This window comes from Chaetomium strumarium (assembly GCF_033439665.1).
Source record: "Chaetomium strumarium strain CBS 333.67 chromosome Unknown B0T15scaffold_8, whole genome shotgun sequence".
NCBI classification, from domain to species: domain Eukaryota; kingdom Fungi; phylum Ascomycota; class Sordariomycetes; order Sordariales; family Chaetomiaceae; genus Chaetomium; species Chaetomium strumarium.
The window spans coordinates 145530-163503 of NW_026944436.1; the positions used below are offsets into that span (position 1 = coordinate 145530).

The following is a 17974-nucleotide window of genomic DNA, read 5'->3' on the forward strand; positions in this document are numbered from 1 at the left end:
CGGACAATGTACGCATACGGCGTAGTGTACTCTGTATGTAAACACTTCAGGTTCTAGGTAGGTAGGTTCCCCACGTCAATTTTACCCCTGTCACATCGGCAGCGGGCCAATATGGTCTTGGCATGCAAAGCCAATGGGAGCAGCCGAAGCCATTCCGAGTCTCGAACCTCTGCGTCTTGAAACCTCAGCGTCTCTCCCCTTGAATCCGCTCTGCTGCCCCAGGCCGTACAACACCGAGGGACGGCCCTGCGGCGTCACCGCGCTTGAAAAACAGTCTCGAAGCTGTGCTGCTCCTGCCAAATGGTTGGACTCGTGCCGCCCTCTGGAGAAAGTCGAAGAACGCGAAACAACCCGGCACCCAACCCATCCCGGCCAAGCGATTCGCTACCTATCCATAGTCAGATCCAGATCTGTGCAAGCCCCGCCCACAAGCGCCTTCTGCAGCCGCGGGAGCCCCGTCATCGCCAGGCCCATTCCATGTTCATGAGCGGCATCGCCCGTTGTTATTCCGGCCAGGGTCTCGGCGCCCTTTTTGATGACTTGGAGTTTCACCAAAGTTAATAAGTGGCACTAGCACGAGTCCACTAAACAATACTCTCTGCTGTGCACTCTGGGGTTCGCGCGCCTGGTGAAGCAGTTCTAGGCTGCCAGCATCGGCCGGCGCCAGGGCAACGCACCCACAACAACCTGGAAGTCAACAAGACCTTGACGCTTTTCGCGTGTCCAGCGCACGTGTCGGGCGCAGCCGCCGTCGCAAGAGGAGGTTCTGACGACCACTGGCTCTTGAATCTTGACATAACCTTACATATTGACAGGCGTTGCATTGCCTCCCCCTCCGTGCAATCGCGCCCTTAACGCGCCCGCCGTCTGCATTCGATTACGGCTGAGCGGCCCTCGGGCCTCGCTTCTCACCCTGAAGCTGTCCCTCGTTTGGACCATGGTCCCTCCCAAGATTCTGACCGACCCGACATCACGCCTCTTCATACCCCACTGACGAGGACTACCCATCGCTTCGATCTGCTTGTCTGCGTGAGCGCGCCGTTATGACAGAATTACAGACGCAACCGGCGGCTCTGTCGATCACGGCAAGCACGCGAGCCGACCAGCAGACCCCCCAGCCGATCGCCGTCCCACAACAACCAGCTGCCGCAGGGCCCAGAACTCGCCTGGCCTTGGACGCATTTTCGCCTGTCAACCAAAACGGCAGCTTCGAGTTTGACCGTGTCATCAAGAGCGGTTACGTGCAGAAGCGCACACAGAAGACAAAGGTAGAGCTTGCGCCTCGAACCCAGGCACCGGTTTAGGGATGCGCATTTCTGACTGGGGTGTTGCAGACATGGAGGTCCATCTACCTAGTACTACGGCCCAACACGCTATCTATCTACAAGTCGGACAAGGAGGAAAAGCTGCGGCGCAAAATCGACCTGTCGGAATTGACCGCTGTGACACTGCTGAAGGACCCGAAGAACAAACGGCCGAACGTATTTGGCCTATTTTCGCCATCGAAAAACTATCACTTCCAGGCACCAACGCTGAAGGATGCGCAGGAGTGGGTCGAGCTGATCCGGCAGGACGCGAGGATAGAGGAGGAGGAAGAGGAGATGTTCCTGGCAAGCCCAGTGGTCCGGCAACCCACCTTCCTGCAAAGCGGCGTGGACGCCGCCGAAATGAACCGCGTCGTGGGCTCGCCGGAGGGCTTTCTATCAAGCTCCCCCGAACCACCTGAAGCGCCGACGCGCGGCCTTGGCAAATCTTACGCTCGGCGGTCGTCACAGATCGATTCGTCCGGGCTTTCGGGTGCCGAGCTGGCAAGCCACTCGGACTTTTCCGACTCGGACGCGCACCGGATGCCCGGCGCGTCCTTCGAGACTCTGGCGGCTCGGCAACCGTCGACGTCGCCGGGACCGTCCAGGCCCTCATTAGGAGCCGCCAACGTCAACCGGGCCAGTGTGAGCCACCAGGAACCCGACCCGGATCGCGTTATCTGGCAGGGTTGGATGTGGTTTCACCGCAGCAAGGGGGGAGTACGGCAGTGGAAGAAATCTTGGGGCGTGCTGCGGCCAAGGAATTTCATTCTCTACAAGGACGAGGCCGAGTCGTCTGTGCTGTTCATCCTCTACATGTCGTCGATCGTCAACGTGGTCGAGACAGATCCGATGAGCCGAACCAAGAGACACTGCCTGCAAATCATTACGGACGAGAAGAGCTACCGGTTCTGCACGCATGACGAGGAAGCCCTAGTGCAATGCCTGGGCGCCTTCAAGAGCCTACTTGCGAAGCGTCGGGAATTAGAAGCCAGGGTGGGCACTACGAACGCGACTACGGCGGCGCCGGCGACCAACACGGCCGACGCCCGTCCCCTTCTCGCATAGCCAGAGGTCACTCCCGGGTCTTGGACATTTCATGCTTGCTGGTTGGAAGCCATGGGGGAGGCCTTCCTAGCCCAGACGCCTCTCACCAGTCACCAGTAGAGCATTTCTTTTTATTGCCGGCCTAGCACGTTGGCATAGGGGCGGTTGTACTCTGGCCTTTTCGACTTTATTTCTGATGACTGACGAAGAGTATATGATGAATAAGCCTGTAATTACAGTTTTTCAGCGCTGTTGAGACGCCAGTCTGACGGACGCGCATAATTGCATAATGGAAATGGTCGTCGAGCCGCTGGTTTCAGACGAAAAGTCTTCAGCTGGCATGGACACATCTTCACTCTTAACGAGATCTCATGCTTGTTCAACAGTGCCCTCGGTGTCATGACCACCTATCAGGAGCGGTACATACAAAGGCTGGGCAGGACACGTAAGGTATGTAGAATGACGTTATATCAAAGAGCAGGCTGGTGTTCTTAATGTGGATGGAGGTACCTATGCATCTATTGACCACAACAGGTCACCTGTCGAGTGTCCGCAGGGGCAACACAATAGTCCATGGGACCACACCTCAAGACCCCTTGGGTAACTTCTCTGCACCGATACCGAGGCTTGAGAACTGCATTGGCGGTACAGCGTCCGCGCTGTCACCTTGCGAGAATGATACTTCCCAGAGAGCAATTTGCACATCGTGCGCCCTGGAAGTCCAGGCGACCAATCTCCCGTGGAGACCTTGCAGCATCTGAAAGGCAACACGAGGGATGGACAAGGCAGAGTCACCATCTGAAGGCGACAGGGGTGGTTTCGCCGCTGTTGAGCAGACGGAGCGAGCCGAGGTTCGCGGCTGGTGATCCGCCCAGTTTTCCCAGCTTCCAACCCAAAGCAGGAAGAGAGGACACCAACAAACAAGCGTCTGGATGGTGACATTTCGTCGGGACGAATGACAGGATTTGCATAACGTTACTAGTAATAATAATGAACCATGACCAGGGCACGGCCAGGGTCCTTGCTTCCCCAGACCAGAAATGCCGGCCCCGGCTCCGTCATTCGCCTGCCGTTCATCAACTCCAATCCGCCCTGCTCCCAATCGCAGCGCGGAGCCGCATGTTTGGACGCTGGAAGGAAATCCGGGTTATCCCGAGTCTTTGTCGACGCTGAGGCCTCGATCTCGCCGAGCCACCAAGCAGGCAAAAGCAACCTGCGTCCTGTTTTGTCGTCCACGTGTTGTTGTGCTGTGGTTCTCGTACGATGGCAAGCTGAGATCATGGCCACGGAGACCCTCCTGCCCAGTCAGAATGGCGGGGACGGTTAGGTTGTATGAGCGGGGGTCGCCCGCCACTGCTGTAACCTTGCAGCGAAGGCGGGAAGGAGACCATGAAAAGTGGAAAACATGAGGTCAACCCTTTAGGTTATTCTTTTGGAAAGAATCGTCGACTGAGCGCCACCACTGGAACGCACAGGACGAGGTTGATTTCGTGTCATTCAAGTTGATGTCCGTCTTCTTGGCGGATTTGTAGTTGTTTCATGATTGCGGCGACGGCAGGCAGCCAACGAAGCCGAATATAAGAGTTACCGACTTGGATCTGCACATGGTATATACCTTACCTTACCTACCAACCTTACTTAGGTACCTACCTACCTACTTAGGTATACACGGAAATACCTACTGTGGTATATAGGTCACATACCCCCTTAGCTCGTCCAGCGCCTGACATCCGGCGAGTTGTCAATGTGACTTCGACTTCGACTTGTCTCGTTCACGTCCCATACATCTCATATCACCTCAAGCGGCGGATGCTTTCGTTGATTCTCTGTCCTTCGCTTCTTCGGACTATACATCCCTCCCTCTCTTCCATCTGGCCTTCGTTCATGAGATCCCCACCGCACGACGAGCTGAAGACCTGAGCCCCTTTCCGCTGTCTGCTTGCTCTTCCTGGTCACTGGTCTCACTGTCTGTTCCTTGCTCCGCCCAAGCAGCAAACGCATCAATTCTACCGCAGAGCTAGCTAGCTAGCCATGGCCCGCCTCCACCACCTCCTGGCCGTCCTCGGCCTCCTAACCCCCTTGATCCAGGCCGCGGACCCCGTCGCCTTGCCGCTGCGCTCCTCGAGCCGCTGGATCCTCGACGCCAACGACCAGCGCGTCAAGTTCCGCTGCGCCAACTGGGCCGGACACATGGAGACCAACATCCCCGAGGGCCTGCAGCACCAGTCCATCGACTCCATCGCCGACTGGATCGCCCAGCAAGGGTTCAACTGCGTGCGCCTGACCTACAGCATCGACCACGCGCTGAACCCGGCCGTGGCCGTGTCGGCGTCCTTCGCCGCCGCCGCGGGCGCCGCGGGCGTTGCGCTGACCGACATGACCGCGCTCTACGACCAGGTCGTGTCCCACAACCCGTGGATCACCAACGCGACCACCACGCGCGACGTCTTCGCCGCGGCCGTCGACAAGCTCTGGGCGCGGGGCGTCATGACGCTGCTGGACAACCACGTGTCGCGCGCCGGGTGGTGCTGCAACCTGACCGACGGCAACGGCTGGTGGGACTCGGCGTTTGGGTACAACCCGATAAACAGCCGGTACTTCCGCACGCAGGAGTGGCTCGCGGGCCTGCAGGCCATGGCGGCCTGGGCGCAGTCGCACCGCGGGGTGGTGGCCATGTCGCTGCGCAACGAGCTGCGTGCCTTCCTGCTGCAGGACCTCAACGGCCGCGACGACTGGTACCGCTACGTCACCGAGGCCGGCAACCTGGTGCACGCCACGCACCCGGACGTGCTGGTGGTCGTGGGCGGCGTGCAGAGCGCGACCGACCTGCTGCACGTACGCGACGGCGGCCGCATGTTGGACACGAGCGGCTGGCAGGGGAAGCACGTGTGGGAGATGCACGCGTACAGCTTCACCGTCACCTTTCCCGATCCCTTCAAGAGCTGCGATCTGGTCAAGACGCAGTACGGCCTGTTTGCCGGCTTCGTGCTGGAGCAGGGCAAGGCCTATACCGGCCCGCTGATCCTCAGCGAGTTTGGCGTCGGCATGCAGGGCGGCGAGTATGACGGCCTGAGCGAGCAGGACAACCGCTACCTGAGCTGTCTGGTGTCGTACATGCAGGGGAACGATGCCGACTGGGCCGTGTGGGCCGTTCAGGGGAGCTATTACGTCCGCGACGGGACGGTCGATTCTGATGAGTCGTGGGGCCTCTTGAACCACGACTGGTCCGGCTGGAGGAATCCGGCCTTTGCTGGAAAACTCGGGGATATGTGGAAGGTGATACAGCTGCCGTAAGGCGCTGGGCGTTGATGATGCTGTTCCGATTTGCCGTTACCGTTTTCAGTTCTGAACGTGTACCATACCTTATTTTGATACCCTCGGCTCATCTGGGCTCTGGCTCTGACAGCGACACGATAACCGGAATATTAATACCATTTTTTCTTCTTCTTCTTTTAGTTCTGATCCTTGGAATGAGTCCTCAAGACCTTCTAACGCCTCCAAAGCCAACTGGAAGCCCTGAGCTGCGTATCTCTGCCTACGCATCCCAAAACTCTTTGTCCCATAGTCGTTGATCAACGCCACGGTGTTCCCCCCATCACCCATTAAGACTGAAAAATGTGTCGTCGAGATCTCCTGCCCCGCCATTGCTGTCGGCCGTGGCAAAGTACATATCGTTGAAGTTGCTGTTATCCCCGCTTCCGAAGCCGTAGTCATGGTTGAGATTCTCCATGTCGCCTGAGCCCAGACTGAAGAGCCCGTCGATCTTAGCATCCACGCTGGACATGTCAGCCACGTCCGCCGGGCCCCTTGCGAGTGGCTCCATGCTGAGCCCTGGCAGCTCTCCGGCCCCGAGATTGGCAGCACCGGCCCCTGGGGGTTGCGGTTGTTGCGCTGGTGGGTTCGCCGGCGGTTGCGTCCCTTGCTTTGGCGTTGGCAGGTCTCTCGGAGGAGGTGCTGGTGAAAATGTCATGTCTGTGAACAGCTTCTCGTTTCCAGCCGCCGGTGGGGCCGATGACCGAGCTGCTGGCCCCGGAGCATTGATCGTGGTCTTCGTCGTGGCCGGTGCTGGCCTACTCGGCACGGTAGTCGGGGACCCTTTGATTGGGGCCGAAGGGTTGAGGGTGGGTTGAGGTGCTGTTGCCGCCACTCCCGGCCTCGGCACTTGGGGTGCCGGGACTTTGGTCTCCTTCTTCAGCGGAGCGGTCGAGGCCCGGCCGGCCGCCACGCCGCCGACCGCTCCAGCCGGCCTGCCATGGCCCTTGACATCTCTCGGTTTGGCAGCCATCTTTGGGGAAGGCGTCGGCGCCATCTGGCGCGATGCACTATCAAATCCCATGTTGGGGAATGGGGCAACCGGCTTGTTGGCCTGATTGACCGGTGGAGTCGGACCTGGCAAACCAGTCAAGGGCTCAGGCTTCGCAGTCAGCTTGGGAGACGTCAAGTCGATAGACATCGGCGCCGGAGGGGCAACCGGCTTGGGCTCTGGCGGGGGCGGGTTGCGCTGCGCCCTAATCTGGTTGAGGTCCCGCAGGAGAACCGATTTGGCCCGAAGCTTTGCGATGTTATTTAGCCTCTGTTGGTTCGACTCTACTCTAGCGGGAACTTACGATATCGGCTTCCAGATCATCCAAAACAGAGTTGAACCTTTCCACCGCCGCGGGGATCCGCTCGTTAATCGCCACAGACACCTCGGCCGGATTGGCCTTACCATCTCGTTTGGCGGCCTTGAACGCCTTGCCTGTTGTGACGATCTGGAGCCCGTCAGTCAGACCGCATATTTGTGACATGGAGCTTTCCGTGGTTGTGTTTGTTTGCTTACCACCTCGTTAACAATTTGCGGCAGCAAGTCGAGCGGCAGCGGCGGCCGTCGAGCCGCCATCTTCAACACCGTCCTATTAGGAGAAGTTGAGGGAGGGCGGGTTCTAGCAAACGGAGGCCGATAGTTGCGTGTGGGTGGTAGTTATTCCACTGAGTATGAAAGCACGCGAACCGTTGCGTAAGATTTGGAACCTCTGTTGGCCTGGAAGTGCGATGTCAAACGCTGTGAATCAAAATAAGAGAGTCTCTCATATGCGTTGGCCGAGAATTAGAAGGCTCAAGCGAAATAGATTTCAAGCCGGCAACCCTTCAGGTTCGCCCGGGGAGGAATCGCTTGTTCAAGTTCTGGGAGTCAAAGATTATTGTCCGAAGGCGTGGTGCCGCTGATTGTGCAGGGTTCGAGTCACCTAAATCGTGTTGATACACGAGCTGAGAGTTGCGCTCTTCTCCTTGCCTCACGTTTGTCGGTCAACAAACCATAAGGGATCGGACGACCCATGGGGTTGACGTAGTGTAAGATCCTGGCTCTAACCGTTTCCGGTTAGGTCACAGATCGACCCCGCCTTCAGGTGAAGTTGGAAGTCCCACAGTGCGGCGGACTCACTCAGCTCCTGATCCCAGTTCTCATCACTACAGGTATACTAAGGTTCGTTCATATCAGAGACACCCGCCGGTGTACCTACTGCCTAGCTGCGTATGTCTCCGCCATGCGCACCAAGTAAAAGTGATTAGAGTTGACTTCCAAATCAACTAAGTAAGTATGTACGTATACAAGCAATAAGAGAGACAGCGTACTTGGACGGCAGCGCAATTAAGTGTTGAAGGTCTCACTTCAACGAGTCGGTACTGGACTTAGAAGGGACGGGCAGTACGGGTACCTAGGATCTAGTGATTTGCCAACATGTAGTGTCCCGTCGGCGGTGCCAGAATTCAAAGAGCAGCACACGTACGGGCAGAATTGGCCTGATCTCTCTATGCCCGGTTAGACTCCAAAATGCTCAGGTTCCTCCCTCCATGTACTTGTACTTCCAATCTCTTGCGCAGGGCGGTTCCATGGGGGGACGCCGCCGCTATGACCACCCTGGACCGTCCTCACGTCCCAGCGGTGCTCCAGTTGAATGCTTGCCAATCCCAGGACAATGGCACGATCAAAAATCGTTCCCCTCTTTGTTCACGCCTGCAGCACCCTTCCTCTTGCAGCTTTCCCCCCTTGCTCTCTTACCACCACCACCTACCTCTACTAGGGAGTTCCGTCAAGCATCCTCCTGGATCGGCCGGTGCTGTTGTGATTTTGGGGGCTCTCCTCCTCTAACGGCCGGGTCTTTTCGCTCTTCTTTTGTCGTTTTCTCCAGCTCCATCTCCTTATCTTCGTTCTGGTGTATCTACCTACCTAGTTTTGCCGCCCATCTCCTCAAGTCCAGACTTACACTGCCGTGCCTTTCTATTGCACGCCGCTGTTTCTGTCTTCGCTTCGCTGTCCGTCTCCTACCCGTCGGTCACCCCGTTTTGCAGCGACACTGCGGCTCCGCTCGTGGGACCGTATCGCAGAAGAACAGCCAGGTTGGATTGCCGCTGTCTTTTGCCTTCTTGCCTCGTTGTTTCGGTCAACAAGCGCTGCGTCGTTCGCATTCTCTCTGCGACACAAGCCGAGCGCTTGCATTCTTCTGCGGAGCAGTCTCCTCAGTGGGGTTTTTGCGCTGCCAAGACAGGCCCTGCACAGCTGTCCCATTCGCCGTCGTCTTTTTACTCTTTCCTCGAACAACTCTAGCAACTCGTACCAATCCTCGCTGCGAAGATGGCTGACAACGGTCCTCCGACGACCTCTGGTCAACTGCCCCCGCCGCCCCAGCCCAATGCGGGCGCTCCCGGTTACGAGAACGGGCAGAATGCCGGGTCGAACCCCGCTCATATGCCGCCGCCGCCCTTGCACATACCCCAGAACACGAACCCGATCCCGACTGCGATAACGTCGCCGATGGGCCCGGGCGGCGACAAGAGCGGCATCATTTCGCCTGGCAGCGCCGGCCCCTTTGGGCGCCGCGCTGCCCCGGAGCCGAACAAGCGCGCTCTCTATGTGGGAGGCTTGGATCCTCGCGTCACCGAAGACGTCCTGCGCCAGATCTTTGAGACTACCGGCCATGTCCAGAGCGTGAAGATCATCCCCGACAAGAATGTAAGTGGTGCTGAGGGGGTTTGTGACTTTATGTCTACTTCCCCTCCTGCTTTGTTCCTTCTTCCGCGCCCCACTTGCTGACTAGATTGTGGTATCTTAGGCCAAGGGCTACAATTACGGCTTCGTTGAGTACGACGACCCGGGCGCTGCTGAACGCGCCATGCAGACTTTGAACGGCCGTCGTGTCCACCAGTCGGTATGTTTGGCCTCTCCGTGTGAGGGATGGAAAACAATGGACCCCGGCTAATAGGCGCTCTTTAGGAAATCAGGGTCAATTGGGCCTACCAGTCCAACAACTCCAACAAGGAAGACACATCAAATCACTTCCACATCTTCGTCGGCGACCTTTCTAATGAAGTCAATGACGAGGTCCTGCTCCAGGCGTTCTCGGCCTTTGGTTCCGTCTCCGAGGCGCGTGTGATGTGGGACATGAAGACTGGTCGCTCTCGCGGCTACGGTTTCGTTGCCTTCCGCGAGCGCCCTGATGCCGAGAAGGCGTTGAGCTCCATGGATGGCGAGTGGCTCGGTTCCCGTGCCATCCGTTGCAACTGGGCCAACCAGAAGGGCCAGCCGTCTATTGCACAGCAGCAGGCCATGCAGCAGATGGGCATGACTCCGACTACGCCGTACGGTCACCACCACTTTCCGACTCATGGCGTCCATAGTTACGACATGATCGTCAACCAAACTCCGGCGTGGCAGACGACCTGCTACGTCGGTAATCTGACACCTTACACGACGCAGAATGACATTGTTCCTCTGTTCCAGAACTTTGGCTTTGTCGTCGAATCGCGCTTCCAGGCAGACCGCGGCTTTGCATTTGTCAAGATGGATACCCACGAGAATGCTGCCATGGCTATCTGTCAGCTCAACGGCTACAATGTTAACGGCCGTCCTCTGAAGTGCAGCGTACGTGTTCCCTTTGCCCATAGTTTTACAGCCTTAGTCCAGGACTGACCAAGAGCAGTGGGGCAAGGACAAGACACCGAGCCACCATGCTGCCCCGTTCGACCCCAACCAGCAGTACAGCCCCCAGAGCGCACAAGCTCCTGGTTATCCCGGAACGCCCTCGACTTATTTCAGTCAGTATGGTGGTAGGTATCCTGGCAAATCGACTGCCCCGAACTCGGTTGTTAACGCTCCCGTAGGTTCTTACGGTCCGGGCCAGCAACCGGGTTACGGTGGCCCCCAGGCTCAGTCGCCCGCCGGCTACGGTGCCCAACCGATGGGCTACAGCGGCCCGCCAAGTGCCGGCGGTTACGGCCGGAGCCCGCAAGCCAACGCGCAGTGGAACCAGCCTCCTCCGGCTCAGAATTTCAACAACGGCTTTACTGGTTACCAGGGTTAGCGGTCCCGGTCCCGCCGTAGTTGAATAGCGGTCTCGAGGAATAGCCCACTACCCCACGCTTTCTACCCTCGGTTCTGGCGGGAAGGCCCGATATCTACGTCTTTCCGCGTTCAGGTTCAAAAGTTGCTGGGGCGTTGCGATTTCAATCAAGCCTCGAAGCGTCTTCTTTTCATGATATGAGGGGCCTTTTCGGGCAGTCACTTAAATTGATTTTCGGGAAAAACTGGTCGGGGAACTTGGGAGCCTTCTTTCCTTCTTCCATTCGATGTATTACGTCCTCCCCACAGCGAAATGCGTTTCTCGTTGTCATGGTTGTCTCGTGGTTGGCAGCGATCCGTCGTCACGAGCATGATTCGAATTCAGTTGCTACCTTGTTCTCGCTCTCTGTTCTGCTCCAACTCTCGAGTGCTTCAATGCTCTGTGCTTCTTCTTTTCTTCTTCGCCGCGCTGGATACCATTTGGTCGAATCATGGCAATTTCTTTTACCCTTTGGCCGGTGGCTTTCCTTGAGCTGAACGAGGTCATGATTTCTGATGTCATATATCTGGCTAGGGTCTGCGTTTCACCGGAGGAAAAGCCGGCTTGATCTTTATCTTTGTCAATATTGAGGTGATAGGCCGGGGTCAAAGGACCGTTTTTCACGCGAGTAAGCCAAACACCGTCAACGTTCACCAACCATGTTAAAGTGGGTTATCATCGCAAAATGACGAACAGCTGAACCCGAATCAAGGTGTCTAGTCGTCTTCCAGGGCAGGATACGGCGCGGAGACGAGATGTCGCTGGGCAAGTATCCGGGGTATTCCGGGTGGGAACCGTTCGGGTCGGGAGAGGATTGACCGGGAATCAAAATGGCTGTTTTGGACATGGAAGTATTGGGTCTTTGCTATTTCTCTCCGTGATTGAACTATTCCTTTGTGGGTGTCAAACATTAACGCACCCCTTGAGGTCCAAAGGTTACATGCCACTTGTTGAGGCCCTTAGCTGGGCTTTGCCCATTCCTGATCTTACACTGGTGAGGCTGGCTAGCACAACCTATGCTGCGAACATCCTCGCCGATGCCTTAGATACCGGTATGACTGAATACCTAGGCAACTGGTTGCAATACCTGATACATGTCCTACCCAATAATTATGTACGGGTATGTTGATTGGCTCAGGGGATGTGGCTACCAGCCCAGCCAGAAGACAAGAATGGTGCGGCGGGTTTGACCGTTGATTGCCCATGTCCTATGACAGGGTCCGCCTTGTATAAACCGGCCGAGGAACAATCCAATATGTTTCTTTCCTTTCTATGTATTCCACAAAGCGAACCTACGGTAGGCAAGCGTGGCAAGCTACCTTTCGTATTGCGAGGTGGATCAAGATACCGTAATAATAGTTTAGTAATAACACGCTGTGGGCGAAAAACGCTCCTTTTACGTTCTCTGTCTAGGTCACGGTAGTTGCAGTACACTAGACAGGTCCTCCCTCCGGGAGACGTGCCAGGGCTGACGGGACCTCCCCGTCCATATGGAAGGGAGCGCGGCAAAGGAAGGGAGCCGAGGGCTGAGGACCGGGAACCGAGGTGGGTGTTCTCATTGTTCAACTCAACTTTCACACGCACTTGGCAGCTTCCATCCGGGTCGCCTAAAACCGAGCGTCGCGCGGAAGGAGACCCTTGGCAGCTCGGGACATCATACCGGAAGTCTGCCATGTTTCGTCTAGAGTCAACTTGAGTCTGTCTTCATTGTTCCGCTGGGATTTTCTGCTGGATCGAGGCAGTTGCCTAACTCATTGGAACTCATGTGTTGCCGTCGAGGCTTCCGTTTTCTGACCGGTCAGCCGCGCTTCGCCTGGGCGCCCCTACCGCCTTCACTTCACCGCCTAGGTAGGACCGGCAAATTAAAGTTACCTCCCCGCCAAATCCCACTTCTAGGTACCTCGGTACTCATCCTCCACCACCTCTCCCTCTCTACATCTTTCGCAAGGGCAATATGTTGCGCGAGGGTGCTGGGGCAGGCTTTCGCCCGCATTGTCTTCATCTACGATCTCCAGGATTTTTATACCCTGCTTGGCGGCCTAGTCCTCACTGCCGGCATGACCAATGCCAATTGCTAGGCCATGGTCGACATCATTGCCGACATCTTGCCCCCGGGCCCCTTCTTCCTTAAGCGAGACGGACGTTGCGTCGTGACAAAATGAGAAAATCTAGGCAAAGACATTGGTCGGTGGATTGGTTTCGAGGCTGCACGTATCTTCCCTCTTATGTTCGAGCAGCAAAAAGAGGACGCAGGGTTGGGGTGAGCAAATTACCACGCTACCGTCTCGGCGCTCTTATGGGACGATTAATCCGGTACGGAATACAAAATGCCCTGCTCCTCCGAAGCGATATATACACGCTATTCGACGTCTACGCCTTCTCTATTAACCCCGACGCATGTTCTATCTACTACAAAACGTTAAATGTTATCTACTATAAATCTTGGATGGTTATAAGATCATCTGTATCAGCCAGACAGCAAGCCTATCGCAGGGACTTCCCTAGATGCTCGTCTTGTAATAAATGACCCACGGCGTCCTTTGGAACGCTTCTCCGATGGCATTTCCGACAAGCTGTCCCCACAAACATGAAGAGAGTTGGAGAGCTTATTTCGAGCGCGACTTCCCACCTGGTTCAGATATCATGGGAGATATCCGGAGGGGGCCTAAGGCTGCTGAGAGAATGGAGTTTGAGCTGTTGACCGGCTTGCCTGTCATATAAATTTATACCCTGAGGAGAAGCAGGTGGCTGTAGATACTAGTAGTACTGACCGCGACAAGGATGAGGCGGACAAGGGTTAGACACTGCAAGTCGAACAAGCTGTTTAAATTCTCCGAAAGTAGAGGCCTGCATGACTACTGTGGTAAGAATGCCATTGACAAGTACGAAGTACGTCGAATCCTGACGCGGACACTCAAGCATAACAACAAGCGCCCTTCTACCCCTGCTCAGACCTTTTGGCTGGCCAGCTCGGTGGGGCCTGGCCAACCCGCCTCCTGCTTGGCTGAGCGGGTCCCCTCCGCACCCAGATCGAGAGAGCCCAACCTAGGACCCCAAACTCGTTCACCCGCCTTGCTGCGACACATCATAACACAACCACATCACACCGCGCACACTTCGCTGCGTGCCGACAGCAGCAACAATGGAGCAATGGCAGGTGTACAATGAGCCTGCCGGCGCCGGCGGCCAGCGGCGATACAACGGAAATAGCCAGGTGTCGCCGCGAGAGTTTGGCAGCAGCGGCCAGCCCCACGCAGCGCAACAGCCCCCGGCCGGCTTCAAATACGACAACTACCAGGGCGGCCTCAACCCGCACCAGGCGTCACCGTCGGCAACATCGCCCTTGGCAAGCCCCCATATTCGCGATGGAAACGGCGACGTCCCAATGCCGGACTCACACGATTCCTACATGAGCCAAAACCCCAATAGCGCGACGTACCCGCTGAGGCCCCATCATCAGCATCACCTTTCGGGCAGCCGAACGGCCAATCTCCAGCAGGAGCCTTCCGCTGCCGCCCAGCGGTACTCACCCATGGAGGTAATGTCTCCGACCTCGCCCTACGGCCCCAAGTCCGCCGGCGCAAGCCACTTCTCGCAGCAGCCGGCCCAGCGACAGTCGCCCACCCGGCCATCGGACTACGCCCCGCAACAAGTTGCTTACTACAGCAGCCGACAACCGGCTGCCCAACTCCCGCTCCAGAACCCATATGCGCCGAAGCAGGACTCGTATTCGCCCTCGGCTCTGAGTGCTCTGGATGGCTCCTATGTTGATCCCAAGTCGCCCAAGCGCGCGCCGCCGCAGTCAACCATGCAGCCGAACGACAAAGGACCGGTGCCCGAGTTTAAGAGGATACGGGCGCAGACAGACCTCAAGCCCAAGGTCAACGACCAGCCTGCGTTTAGGCGAGCCAACCCCGAAGGTGGCTTCATCAGCGTGAGTTGATGCGTGGCAGATTAGAGCGATTGGTGTACCTCAAGCCAGCTGCTAACCCACGCCACAGCCTCTGCAAGCCCTCACTGTGCAACTTCCGGCCACATACCGGATTTGCAACCCAAACTTTAAATACGAATCGTCGCGCAACCCTCGCCGTGTCTTAACCAAGCCGAGCAAAGGAGTAAAAAACGATGGCTACGATAATGAGGACAGCGACTACATCCTCTATGTCAATGATATCCTTGGGTCTGAAGAGGCTGGGCATAAGTACGGCCCATCTCACATACTGCGGCAGGCGACACCGGTAGCTAACTGACTGTCCAGGAACCGGTATCTGATCCTGGACGTCCTCGGCCAAGGCACCTTCGGCCAGGTCGTAAAGTGTCAAAATCTGAAAACTCAAGAAGTTGTTGCGGTCAAGGTGATCAAGAACCGCACCGCTTACTTCAATCAAAGCATGATGGAAGTGTCGGTACTTGACCTGGTATGTTAGGTTGCTGGGCGCTGTTGTGCCTCTCCGCAAGTCGTGAGCGCTAACCAAGCCTCCAGCTCAACACAAAGCTGGACAAGAACGATGACCACCACCTGCTACGGCTTAAAGACACGTTCATTCACAGGCAGCACCTGTGCTTGGTCTTTGAGCTGCTGAGTGTGAACCTGTACGAGCTGATCAAGCAGAACCAGTTCCGCGGTCTGAGCACTACCCTTGTCCGCGTCTTCGCCCAGCAGCTTCTTAACGGTCTAGCGCTGCTAAACAAGGCACGCCTGATCCACTGCGATCTCAAGCCGGAGAATATCCTGCTCAAGAACCTCGAGAGTCCGATAATCAAGATCATCGATTTCGGATCTGCATGCGATGAACGGCAAACTGTCTACACATACATCCAGTCCAGGTTCTACCGATCCCCCGAGGTCCTGCTTGGTCTGCCCTACTCTTCCGCCATCGACATGTGGTCACTGGGGTGCATTGTGGTCGAATTGTTCCTTGGTCTCCCCTTATTCCCTGGTTCGTCCGAGTACAACCAGGTGGCCAGAATCGTCGAGATGCTTGGTAACCCTCCCAATTGGATGATCGAGATGGGCAAGCAGGCTGGAGAGTTCTTCGAGAAGCGGCAGGACGAATTCGGCAGGCGAACATACCACTTGAAGAGCATGGAGCAGTACTCACGCGAACGTGGTGTGAAAGAGCAGCCGAGCAAGAAGTATTTCCAGCAGAATACATTGCCGGAGATCATCAAGGCATACCCGATGCCGCGGAAGAACATGAAGCAGTCAGAGATCGATAGAGGTTCGTTTGTGCTCGACGCCCCGACGATCTGGGCAAACCAAAGCTGACGATGAGTTTCAGAAATGAACAACCGTATCGCGTTCATCGATTTTGTCAGGGGTCTGCTGACTATCAACCCCCTCGAGAGATGGTCACCGCAGCAGGCGAAGCTGCACCCGTTCATTACCCAGCAGAAGTTCACGGGCCAGTTTGTACCACCCATGAATCTCAGATCGAGCGCGCTAAATCGATCGCCAGCGCCCGGTACGCAGCAACAAATACAGGCGGAAGCGCTGAGCAAACAGCGAGCGCAAGCTGCCCAGGCTCAAGCCCAGGCAAGCACAGCGGCGCAAGGAGGTTTTGGGTCGATGGTTGGCGGACAGTATCCGCAGCAGGCCCATTCCCAACAAGCGCCGCTCTACGGGAATAACAACATGTACTCTCCCGGCGCCGCGCACCAGGGAGCCCCGCCTCCGTACAGTGGTCAGCAGGGCGGATACACCCACAGCCAGATGGGCATGGCGCAAGGACCAGTGCAGATGCCGCCGGCGAACTATTCGCAGTCGGGCATGTATGCGCAGCAGAGCCGGCCAAGGCAGCGCGCTTCAACAATGGAGCAGCAGCAGAGCGGGATCCCGGCGGCCATCCAGAGAGTGGCCAGCCATCTCGACCCGACGCAACCCATTCGGCTGCAGCCCAGTCCCGCGTACTACCCACCACCGCCTGAGGGCCTGGCGGGGATGGACCACCACACGCCTGGCAGGGCGGTGCGGAGAGAGAGTCGAGCGCAGCAACAGGGACGGGGCAACCGTGACTTTATTCGCAACTTGGAAGCGCGAACGCTGGAGGAAGGGTTCATGGGCAGCGGCCAGACTCAGTGGCACTGACAAGTGGGAGGCGGCGAGCTGCTGGCAGTTTGGATATTGGTACACCGCGCAGGGGGAAATGCTCTCCTCTGTCTGTTACTAGGGCTGCTATTCTCATCTCGGCGTTCAAACCTTGCCCCCTCCATGCTGGCGTTAAGACTGCTGCTTATCATGTCTTCCTTGCCAAGCCATGCATTCTTCCAAGTTCGCTTGGGTGGAGGAGGCGCCGACATGGCTGACTAATCTGCGCCGGTCAAACCGGCTGCCAGGCGTGAGATGTCGAGGATGCATTCTTGTTCTTCTCAAGCAAGTAACTGGCAAATCCCGAGTCAGGACATCAATACACTGCGGTGCGAAACAAAGATTAGCAGGGCAGCCGACCACAACAAAGCGCGGGGCCTCTCTCCCCACCCGTGGCATTGAGGCACTATGCCCAACACCTACAAAAGCCGGAGTTAGTCAGCGCAAGGCACGGTGATAGCCCACCCGACCCTTCATGGAACAGGGACCAGGACGGGGGGAGTATAAGGGTGATGCGCCGCAGCGAGTGCCAACCTGGACTTACCAGACGCCTACTACATGGGAAGATCACTCCCAGCTGCAACGCGACGGCACAGGCGCCCGCCCGGAGCCCAAGGCAATAATAAGCTATGGTAGGCAAAGGCAAATTCGCCCGTTGCGACGGCGTTCCCACCGGAAACTACCTACCTAGGTAACGGAGAGGAGGGAGGCAAAACAATTGGTACCTGGCCGCAGAGTGACCGACGCCAGCGCGGTAGAGTGGAGGACGCGCACAAGTCTGACAGACGGGCAAAAACTTGGCGGGCGGACCGTGTCTGTCTTGTCCTCGGCACTGAAGGAGGGGCAGACGAAAATGGCGGTCGCCTTGCGAGGATCTTAGCGTTTTCCCTGTTGTATATTTCTCTCTCTCTCTCTCTCTCTCTCATTTTTTTTGTTGTTGTTGTTGTTGTTGTTGTTGTTGTTGCTGTTGTTGTTCATGGGTTTCTCATTCTCATGTCTTCATGTTCACTACGACTTTTGACTTTGACTAGGGCAGAGGGTGGCAGATTGTCCATTCATCATTGAGCGTCAACTTCGTTCCTTTCCCTTTTCTTCTCTTCCGTGACGAGCGATGACTGCGTGGATGTGAAGATCTCCGGAGGAGGGCTGGGGGGAAGTGGTGGACTCGGGGGTGGCTG

At 56.8% G+C, this 17974-nt stretch overlaps 5 protein-coding genes across 5 annotated transcripts; 4 read left to right on the forward strand and 1 right to left on the reverse strand.

The window, feature by feature from the left end:
• Nucleotides 1-1043: 1043 nt before the first annotated feature.
• B0T15DRAFT_487841 (uncharacterized protein) lies at nt 1044-2754 on the forward strand (the record flags this gene model as incomplete). The annotated part of the gene is made up of 3 exons (XM_062866463.1): nt 1044-1268; nt 1335-2355; nt 2738-2754. The coding sequence occupies 3 exons, from the start codon at nt 1044-1046 to the stop codon at nt 2752-2754; spliced, it is 1263 nt and encodes a 420-aa protein (XP_062717384.1).
• A 1628-nt stretch (nt 2755-4382) lies between these two features.
• On the forward strand, nt 4383-5645 carry B0T15DRAFT_514871 (glycoside hydrolase family 5 protein; the record flags this gene model as incomplete). The annotated part of the gene is made up of 1 exon (XM_062868147.1): nt 4383-5645. One exon carries the CDS (start codon nt 4383-4385, stop codon nt 5643-5645), a length of 1263 nt encoding a protein of 420 aa, XP_062717385.1.
• A 150-nt stretch (nt 5646-5795) lies between these two features.
• Nucleotides 5796-7401, reverse strand: B0T15DRAFT_317244 (uncharacterized protein). The gene is made up of 3 exons (XM_062864012.1): nt 7171-7401; nt 6959-7102; nt 5796-6903 (listed from the first exon to the last, which is right to left on the reverse strand). The coding sequence occupies exons 1-3, from the start codon at nt 7228-7230 to the stop codon at nt 5947-5949; spliced, it is 1161 nt and encodes a 386-aa protein (XP_062717386.1). The 5' UTR covers nt 7231-7401; the 3' UTR covers nt 5796-5946.
• A 1563-nt stretch (nt 7402-8964) lies between these two features.
• Nucleotides 8965-10690, forward strand: B0T15DRAFT_405435 (uncharacterized protein; the record flags this gene model as incomplete). Its single annotated transcript, XM_062865296.1, has 4 exons — nt 8965-9342; nt 9443-9538; nt 9604-10251; nt 10310-10690. 4 exons carry the CDS (start codon nt 8965-8967, stop codon nt 10688-10690), a joined length of 1503 nt encoding a protein of 500 aa, XP_062717387.1.
• A 3160-nt stretch (nt 10691-13850) lies between these two features.
• Nucleotides 13851-16796, forward strand: B0T15DRAFT_405240 (kinase-like domain-containing protein; the record flags this gene model as incomplete). The annotated part of the gene is made up of 5 exons (XM_062865287.1): nt 13851-14642; nt 14710-14909; nt 14967-15126; nt 15192-15930; nt 15991-16796. The coding sequence occupies 5 exons, from the start codon at nt 13851-13853 to the stop codon at nt 16794-16796; spliced, it is 2697 nt and encodes an 898-aa protein (XP_062717388.1).
• Nucleotides 16797-17974: the final 1178 nt, after the last annotated feature.

Coding starts and splice junctions, on each gene's coding strand:
- B0T15DRAFT_317244 (XM_062864012.1), bottom strand. CDS start 7,230: ATGGCGGCTCGACGGCCGCCGCTGCCGCTCGACTTGCTGCCGCAAATT. Junction 7,103..7,170: donor CGCAAATTGTTAACGAGGTG/GTAAGCAAACAA, acceptor GACGGGCTCCAG/ATCGTCACAACAGGCAAGGC. Junction 6,904..6,958: donor ATGATCTGGAAGCCGATATC/GTAAGTTCCCGC, acceptor AACATCGCAAAG/CTTCGGGCCAAATCGGTTCT.